Below are 10,270 nucleotides of genomic sequence, written 5' to 3'. Positions count from 1 at the left end.
GAACCAATAAAGCGATAAACAAACAAATGAGAAAGAAAGAAAGTAGTGAAGTCTCAATAACCTGTTCACTGGTCATGCCCTAGTTATTGAGTGACAGACTGTAATCCTTTTTACACCACTGGGATGACATTAACAAAAGAGGCTGACGTCACTGTGCTCTGTAAAAGCCTATGACGCTTATAAAATCTTAATGATTACATTCATGACAAAAAAATTCTCATGGAGAAACTTTCAGAATTACTTATAACATCGTTGTTCCAAATTTTTATTCATCTTATATTAATTCCGATATATTCTGAGTGTGGAATAACTTCTTTATGAAATACTGTGACGTCACGAGCACCCCCTCATACTCACCGGAAGTGACGAACCGACTCACTGCTCATTTGCATGTGAACAGCTTGGTGCACATGAAGTCAACACTGGAGTAAGTTGGCTTATGTCTACTACACAAAGAGGATGTTAAAATACAAATTTCGTTTGAATGATGGCTAGTGAAGGGCCAAGGAGGAATGGACCCATGAAATTACGACTTACAGGTAAAATCTAACAAGCATTATGTGTTCTATTACTCTCTCCGTTGGCAGGTCGAAAAGCAACACATTTGAGTCGGTCGAATGAAACATGGCTGCCATTCTCGACTCGTTGTTGGAGATATAGTTCTAACTTTGACATACTGGTATGACTTATGCCCACTGTCAAGCGTGTTACAAGGGAAGGAAAGTATGTTGTTTTAGTTCTAACAGCCGAAATAAATGTCAACACTGTCTCAAGTCCGGGTTTCAGTAAGTAATAACCGCGACAAGACGACTTCCGCAAGCAGTCAGGTATGTTCTTATTGAACGATTGAAAGACATGAAATAAACTATTGGCTAGATATTAAACCAGGACATATCTTACCCTGCGAAGTCTTAATTAAGCTTTGAACGTGTTCCACCTTCAGTCAGTTATAAAATACTTTAAGTTTTAGGCTGTGTCACAAAGAGACAATATATGTCACACTGGGAACTCGTCCACTATTATTTGGTAATGTGACTTGAGCATAACAAGGGGTGTCCTTTTATAAATGCTGACGTGCGTTTGTAATTATGATGTAAATTCTTGAACAAATGTTGGTAGTGTGCTTGTGTATATGAACAAGGTACCCCTAGTCTGTTTTTGACTATTATTTGTGTTTTGATGGAAGGTCTTCAACATGTAATATGGAAAAGGGTTTTCCCTCTTGAGAATGTAGACTTTGTAATTTAGCATGAATTGATTGGCCGCAGAATGTGTAATTGTTTGGAAAAGTTTTGAAAGACACCAGGTCACTGTCAATGTGAATGTTAATGGCAGACAATAAAGAACAGGGAGGTCTTTTATTCAACATATTTCCAGAGAGACCCACACACCTCTTAAAATTTCTGATTGGGAATTGTTTATTTTTTGCAGTCAGTTATATTATGTATATTGATTGTTGATCCCATAAACCTTGTATTTTGTACATTTTCACTGTGTAGTATATGTAACCACAGATGTATCTCTGCAATCCCTGTGTTTCTAGCAGATTTGGAATATTGGGCATTTCTAAATTTTGTCTTCATTTGAATGTTTGGATTCTTACCAAATAAAGTACTTTAGCCCCAAATAAGGTACTTTAGCCCCAAATAAGGTACTTTAGCCCCAAACATACTGACAGCTTGTATCTGCTTTCGGCAGTGAAACTACCACATTGAAAGTGACGTATAATAATACTTCCTGTCTGATATTTATTTGTCCATTGGATGACCCTTCATTTTATTTATCTTTCATTATCATGAGAAGTACAGTACACACAGTCCAAACATATTTAATTGGTAAATAATGGATATATGGAAATTCAAACACCCCATTGAAGTTTAAGACATCTGGTGATTTTGTGATAACAAGTATAATTTTGTAGAATAATATATGCTTCTAAAACATGGACCACTGTATTCTTTCATATTGCTTAACTTAATCTGTAGTGCCATGACAAATTAACTTTAGTAATATGAAAGAATGTGGTGATCCTTCTCTTTGTTTGAGTAGTACATGTGAAAATGACAGATTTTTGTATTTATGTTGATCAAAACGATGTGATTCCATATGATATACATACTGATAGTCCACCTGAAGTTGACTTAACATGTTTAATGTATGGGAAAGCAACCTGTCTGCAAGTTGCAAATCAGTACATTAATCCCCTGGTGATTTCAGGGAAGACTAGATCTCCCACTTTCCATGCTTGTCACATGTGCTGACTGAGGGGATTGAGTAGTTGCAACTTCCAACTTCCAACTTGTCACATGTCTAACTGTTTGTCATGATTTACCTCAATGTCTGGGTGTGTTGCTCAATATGCAGGTAACTGTTCACATGGCTGTGAAACATGGTCACTCACACACTAAATTACATGATATCATGGGACCACATCTGTCACAGGCATCATACATACACTTCATTTTTAATGATCAATCAGTGTTCAGAATGTATCAGGGTAGTCAAGAGGTCCTTGTTGAGTGTTAGCTGAAATGATATAGGAGCAAACCTCACAACCATCAGGGCCCCCTTCATTTTTTAAAACTCTTGATATTGGTCGGCCAAATGACTCAACACTCCTTCAAGTATTTTTGCATGTAACTGGTAACAGCAATGTTCAAGTAGCCCAGCCTGTGACTTGGTTCTAGCTGGTATAGTCCTGAAAACATGCATTATGAGAGTTTGTTTTGTATACCCAATATCATAAACATGAGCATGATGAGGGTAGAGTGAATATAGACATCAAATTTTTCAACTTAATTATCCATTTCTGTTGTATTATCAGTTATCTTTAACCCTTCTTCATCCTTTTGTCACACACTAACTTTCACTCATCTACCTGGTTTTCATTCATGTATTCTCACCGATTTTTGTCAAAATAAGGTTTCGTAGTGAAGCACTCCCTCATGATTTTAATCTCATCTACACATCATTCCTTAAAAGTAGGTCAAATGTGAACTACATAAGGTGTGTTTGGTCTGTGATGAGTCTCAATTTATAGTAATGATATACAATGCACTTGTCATGCTGGTAACAAATAGATTATCTTCAACATGCTGAATGTATTATGTGTAAACATTGCAGTTATACCATGTATTATACTCACCAAGAGACAAACCTGTGCTGACATGTCATTCTGATAACCTCGTATTTACTGTGTATAATCATAGCATTTGTGGACGTTGTGTTGTGGGTTAACTGTTAGTGGGACCATGGTTATTTGAGACAACAGTTCACACAGGATACTATTGGAGTGAATATTATGTCTATTGCATAGCATGTTAATAATATAAGCAGTTTAAATTTGGTACGATAGACATGATGAGAGAAGACATGTAAATATTTCTATTTAAGAAGACTCATCATTTACAGACCAGACTCGATTTAGCTGTATATGAAATATGCACCAGTGCAACCTATTATTGAAAAGAGTAGCCTTGAATTTATGCACCAATTTCATGTTAAAAAATCCTAATTTTTGTTTGACTAACCCTTACTTGATCAAAGGATAACCATCTTTGAACACACTCAGTACCTCTAAGCTTTATGTACCGTACAACATCACTAATCCTTGTGCTGTGTGTAATTTGTCATGCTTTCTTGGGCTGGACATTATCAAACTGTGGATACCTCAAGATAATTACTTTTTTCGGAATACATAATATATTTATGTAAAATGATAACAGTTTTCAGAGGTGTAAGATTATATGTTTTAGACTAGTTTATGTGTATATGTTCAAACTGTGATAGAATTTATGGGTCCTGGTTTTGCCTCGTGCAACTAAGTTGAATCAGTTTCCTTGAATCAAGGCCCAGACTGATTGAAAATGAAAATGAAGACCGTTGAGACATTATGATATATTTTGAAACTTCAATTGTTGCCCAATTACTTTAATCATGTTAATAAATAGAACATCCCTTCTTGTGTTTGTAGTGATAGATACAATGCTTCTGATTATGATTGGCATTATAGCTACTGTAGTGTCACAAGGTTAGAAATGAATGTTTGTTTTCACTCATCTGTAGAGAGGATCTGCTACTGAGTTGTCATCTGTAAGGTGGTAAAAGTGGAAGGAAATGTCACTATTGTCTTTCCACAATTTTACTAGTCTTGGGCCTCAGATAAGTGGCTAGTGTCACAGACTGTAATCCACACAGACATGTCACTAGTCCTTCCAGACTTTTACTAGTCTTAGACAAGCAGGTCTAATGTTAATGTAGAAATATGTATCAAAATGAAGACAAGTTGACCTACAGATTTCAACTTCTGTGTATGTCTAATGCAATGTTTCTACAGGTTCAGGTACAGGTATCAAGGTAATGTATAAAGCAAGTGACTTGTGAGGGTTCAGATTGCCCTGGGGGTGGGGGGAGCTGGGGAGCTGGGGAGCTGAGTCACTGACCCATGGAAGAGACCCATGTCCTTTGATCTGTGACCAGTAAGCAATGGTAAGGGTCTCCTGCACATATTAATCTGAAACAAGGCCCTTTGTTTTCACCAGTATCAAGCTAATTGACCCTCAGGTACATAGGTCAGTGTGTAGCTCTGTAGACTAACGCTAGTTTAATTGTGTTACCATGTGCATTTTATAAACTATTTTTATTATGTCACCATATGCATATTACATATGGTGTTGCTTAGTACATATATTTTACTATTGGCATTTGACAGATGTTGCCAATGCCTATATACAGCCCTACAGACACACACCCATCATTCATTGATCCTGGTAACATATTGTTCATTTGCTTCATACCACATTCACAAGGATCCAAAATATAGAAATGTTGAATAAACAGCTTTCATTTGCTGGGGATTTGCCTGAAACTACCATTTGCATGGTCATTTTCTCGAACAAACATTGCATATGTAAACCCTGAACTATTTGTATCTGGTTACTCAGATGGCTGCATTTTTTTAATAGGTTCTATTTTTGTAGATCCAGAGGAATCTTAACATTGCATTCATGGCAGTAATAAGGAATTAATTATTATGTCCTCTTCATTGTAACCCAATTGCTTAGAACGATGATCATGTCGATCACTGGGTCGTCTGCCCCAAACCCGATTATTAACAGACACCTGTCATATTCAGCTGGAATATTGCTGAGTGTGGCTTTAAAAAAAACCAAACTAACTAACACCTACTTGGTTCTGTTTTTGAAATGCAAGTCATCGACAAATGGTTTTCACAATAGAAAGTAGAATGCAAAGACACATGGCTTGGGTCTGTTTAACTACCACACAGGAATCATTGAGCAAGGATTGACATGGTGACTAGTCCGTGAGCATGGTTAGTCCAATACTTATGAAAGTCCACGGGGACGAATTGTTTTCCAACCAATTCTAGCTATTTTACATAAACACTTATCTGAAATGAACTGCGGACAAGTTGGATTTGACAAATGGTGTCAACCTCTGCCACAGACTCTTCCCCAGTTTGGCTTTGATCTGTTGTAATATTGTGAGTGTCTGTATCACTGGATTAGACATGGCTACTAGTCTCGATAGTAACATATCCTGATAGTCTACCGGTAGTTGTTATAACCCCAAATCTACATAACTAACCACTTGTCTGAAATGAACTGTGGACTATGCTTGTAGTAAAAGGCGACTAACGGGATCTGGTGGTCAGGCTCGCTGACTTGGTTGATGCATGTCATCATATCCCAGTTGCGTGGATCGATGCTTATGATGTCAATCACTTAATTGTCTGGTACGGACTCGATTATTTACAGACCGCCGTCATATAGCTGGAATATTGCTGAGTGCTGCGTTTACCAACAAACAAATTAGACTGAGATGAGTAAATATATAGACATGATAGAGGGAATACTTGTTTTCACGAAAAGACTATTTTCATTACATAAACCACCAGATTTGACAAAATGATGGCTATTCCTTAATGGTCATCATGCCTATAGGTAGGTGTTCTGTTAAATCCTGCTTTAGCTCTGCATATCATCTTTGAAGAGGAGTTCATCTGATCAAATGCGTAACAATTTATCCACAGAACAGTGATTTAGTCATCAGCATGTCATTTTGTAAAGAGGAAATCCCCTCATTGTGAGTTAAACACGTAAAAGTAGGTCTGAAAAGGGCATGTCTGTTGCCATGGATATTGGTAGTCTACATGTTTCTGATATACATTGTAACAATTTCTGACCCCCTTTGTCATGTTTGTTAAGTGGTGTGTCAATCAGTCATCAGTGTACAGCTTTAATTGTGCTCATAATGGCTGGTGTGAACTCTTTGTGGTTTTGAAAAATTCTTTTGCTGACATGCTTGATGACATGTGATGCACCAGGTGATGAAGGGGCACAGCTGTTGATAGTGTTGTCAGCGTTATCATGAATGGAGGATTATAAACCAGTATATTTTGTTTGTACCATATGTGGTGTCCCTTGACCATGTTGACTGACCGATTGTATACAGGTTGTTGTGATGTGGCTGGAATAATGTGACTTTCCCTCAGTCATTTTGGTACCCCACTGTCACATTTGGTTTTATAAAGAGAGTGCTCTGTGGCATGGGGGTCAAGGTCTAGACTCAGATGTTGTCATTACTGCCAGGATTGTCTTCTGTGTAATGGACGTAAACATTAACTGCAAAATTTACATGACATTTGTGTAAGCAAATGGAACAGGGTGGGTTTTTAACGACTACCAATTTGCCTTTGCCATATCCCTCCCCTTTAAAGATGCATCGAAGTATTGATGCATTGATTTATGTTGAGCCATGATACAGGTAAGGTATCATGTATCGGTACAAAACAGTACATGGACGACATGGTATCTGGAATGAATTGGGAATTATTACTTTCTGACAGTGTGTGCAACACTTCTTAACACTTTTTGTAATATGATCCAACTTACTAAATATGTTTGGCTGAATGTTTTGTCATTTCCCTTGATGATGATGTAGCACAGCTGTTTCGTTTTCATATTGTTGACAAAAAACTTACAAAAAACCTCATATCAAACTAAGTGCACATGGCTGGCGATCACAAATAAAATCTTTTTTTTTCAAGGTTGGGATTTATTTAAGCTGTTACTTTCTTACATTCAGAGTTATTATTTAATGCAATAATTTAAGACTTAGCATTAAGCCTCTTCCTCTTTATTGCTCCTGTTACTAGTGAAAAACAAGTCACCTCTAAAAAACAATGGTTATAACTATTGTAACAGTTGATAACATTAATAACAAAACAAGCATGGTCGCCTTTTATGACAAGCATGGCTTGCTGAATAGCAACTGTTTTCTTTGATCATGTTGATCGAAGAAGCAAAACTATCTGCAATAAGTATAATGTGTCTATTATGCATGATTTGTCACCCTATATCAGGGTAGATGGGGCCAGCAAACTGGTGGTTGTCAGCAGTAGCAGCGATAACCAAAACGATTTCCTAGCGATCACCATGTCCAACCGTCCGTAAACCGTCCATTTTTGGAGCAGAACTCCAAACCCGTTTTAATATTTCTTGTTGAAACTTTCTAAGTAGATCAGTCTAATCATTCTGATGGTGAACTTGTGCTCTTTGTTGATTTTGGAATTGGTATGTGGGGATGGGGGTGGTGGAGGGGATATATCACCTCTTGATGACTCTTGTTAAAGATGTGGCCATATGTTTGAACATGCATTTTGTTTCAAGGGTAATAAATGACAATGGGTGTTATTTCTTACAGCACACAGAAGGAGATACTAGAGTTTCATTGTCTGTTATTCTTATCCCCACAAAATACATCTTAGTATTGAAGTTTCTCTTGGAGGTTTGCACTGATCCTTTTGTTAAAAAAACTTACGTAAATCTCTTTGTATAACATGCTTTTTCAGCTACCCTCTTTCTCAAATTTCAAACATTCTTGAGTGTCGTAAGTATAAATAAGTTGGTTATTGACTGAATTGATTGAGTACTGTGACATGATGTGCCCTGTTTGAGTAGGCTGTGCTGGTTCAACACTGGCAGTCTTCCTACGGTAATCGCCCTGCATGGTACACATTCCATCTGCTGAATTAGATTAAGGGACTGGACTGGTCATTTTATTATTGGGGGTGTCTGAGGGAATCTGGAGGTCACCAAAAACATTTATACATTTTTCAGCTTAGTAGCACAGGGTACTAATAAGGATGACTAGCAGATTGGTGTTGAAGTTTGTCATGGGGCAGTTATTTGAGTAGAATGTTCAGTACAGCAAATATGGTCTGTCAGTTGCTGTTAATGTTGTTACTAAGCTGTTCTGTATAATATTCCCCGTGACATAACATGTAAACTCACAATCAGCGTTAGAAATTACCAAACTTCCCAATAGTAAAGGTATCCTAAGGACTAGTAGAAATTGGCCAATTTTAAGTGTTTTGCTATATGTTATCATTGTAAGGACTAGTGGACAAAAACTGTTAGTTTCTAATCCTGACAATAATAAATGAACCAACAGTACTCCGCATCATGTTTTGCATACTGATCAATATTACCATGATTCTGTTGATTCCTAATTTGTATGGATTGTCGTCTATTAGTTCTTTGTGTGGCTTTCTGTTCTTTATTTTCTGGTTGTGAAAAAACATTAATGAAATTCAAGAAGGTTTTTTCAGAAGAATGATATTATTTTATGATTCAGTGATGAGTCTGAGTCATCATCCAGTGTTTTGTTGCTCTTGTTCAGTTCATTACAGGTTGTTATTACATCGGAGCAAATGTTCACATTTAATGATCCTGTTGATCATTTGTCGTTTGAAGATTCTGCCCTTGAATCCAGGGGATTCTCTATTTATGCTCGAGTGGTTCTGGAATGGATTTACACTGAACTCAACTCAAACTATTTGATTAATATCATGGCAGGAAATTCATTTTAATCAATAGACTTTATTTGTGCATGACAGCACGAATATGGGACTTGTTTGTTTTCAAACTGAGGATATTATTATCTGCGGATATTGATGTTTAGGAAGAAAGCAGGCAGGCTATTATCCATCATAAACAATGAATTAGAATTTTCCTCAGAGCTACATTGAGTACTTAAATACTATCTGTGTACAAGACATAACAAGAAGACAAGATCTAAATAGCTCCTTCTAAAAAGTGCACTTGGTATGCTGAAACTTGTTGTGGACAAATGGTGGAGAAAATCCAAGGCACAATTCATCGCATTTGATTACAGGTTACGCTCTGATTATCGTCAAAGTACAGCAGTTTCCTGTTGAGTGGCTCTCACACCATTTGATTACACCAATAATGTGTTACTCCAGTTACACATTTGATAATTATAATCTTTGGTAGGCAGGCAGGCAGGCAACAGAGTAAGCATATCTCAAGAATGCACACAACCCATGCCTTGTCACTCCACAGGTCTTTGTCAGACAAGGTGGCTGTATTATATAAGTACCACTGTTTGCACTGAGTGGCCCAGATAAGGTGTTGCTGACCTGGTGGAAGGAGGCTAATAGTGTTGAAATGATTTACGGTATGCGAACAGGGACAGACTGGCTGGCCTCTGATATTCAGGCCCAACTGGACAGACTGGGATCTTGACCGACTGTTCAAACATGGGGAGAATTAACAAGTACAATACCCGTGCCTCTTGGCCGCCTCTGGGACCAGGCCAGACGGGTCTGTACCCTTACTGATTAGCTTGGCAGACAGGACTTGTCAACATGGTCAATATGCCGCGGCAGAATTATGATTTTGGACAGCAAGATTTACCGCCATGGCAATGATGATTTATAGTCAATATTCTGCTCGTTTTGAAGTAGTATTGTGGAGAAAGAGTGTCGTCACTGTTTGATTTCAAGATTGCACCTACTCGATCTCATCTCATGATAAACTGAGCCACCTATTCATGATTGATTTTGGTGTTGGTTCTGTTCACTTGATGAGGTTGAAATGTAGTGGAGATCCGAGAGTGGAAATAGTATATTTGTACCCACCCAGAAAGTAAGGTCAGGCTCTATAACACTGGGGTAATTTAATAATGCCAATGGTATTCATGGCCTGTTCAGAACCTATGTCACCTATGAGGTATTGTTGGGATTGAAGGAATTGGATGATCTTGAATAACCACGGTTGCACCAAATTGCCCACATCCAATACAACAAAGTTCTGACTGATTTATTTCAGATTGTTTTCAATGGTTGCTACAGATGGCATATTTTACCAGTTGACATTAAAAGTCTTTGGGTATGTTCTGATGTCGTCATGATCATTATTACTCTGCGAGGTTTCACATTTCTTTT

The 10,270-nt window shown here is 37.5% G+C and overlaps 1 protein-coding gene across 2 annotated transcripts in view; it reads left to right on the top strand.

Annotated features, from left to right (window-relative positions):
• The first annotated feature begins 379 nt into the window (after positions 1–379).
• LOC124153097 (E3 ubiquitin-protein ligase SMURF2-like) overlaps positions 380–10,270 on the top strand; it is a 74,974-nt gene continuing 65,083 nt past the window's right edge. For both annotated transcript variants that reach the window (XM_046526250.2, XM_046526249.2), the window contains exon 1: positions 380–539. In XM_046526250.2, the coding sequence (XP_046382206.1) occupies positions 485–539 (55 nt within the window). In that variant the 5' untranslated portion in view covers positions 380–484. The remainder of the gene's footprint in view (positions 540–10,270) is intronic.

This window comes from Haliotis rufescens, unplaced genomic scaffold (assembly GCF_023055435.1).
Source record: "Haliotis rufescens isolate VD_foot unplaced genomic scaffold, xgHalRufe1.0.p SCAF_11, whole genome shotgun sequence".
In the NCBI taxonomy this organism is placed as follows: Eukaryota; Metazoa; Mollusca; class Gastropoda; order Lepetellida; family Haliotidae; genus Haliotis; species Haliotis rufescens.
Note: the sequence above shows the minus strand (reverse complement) of the source record. Positions and strands in the feature narration are given on the sequence as shown.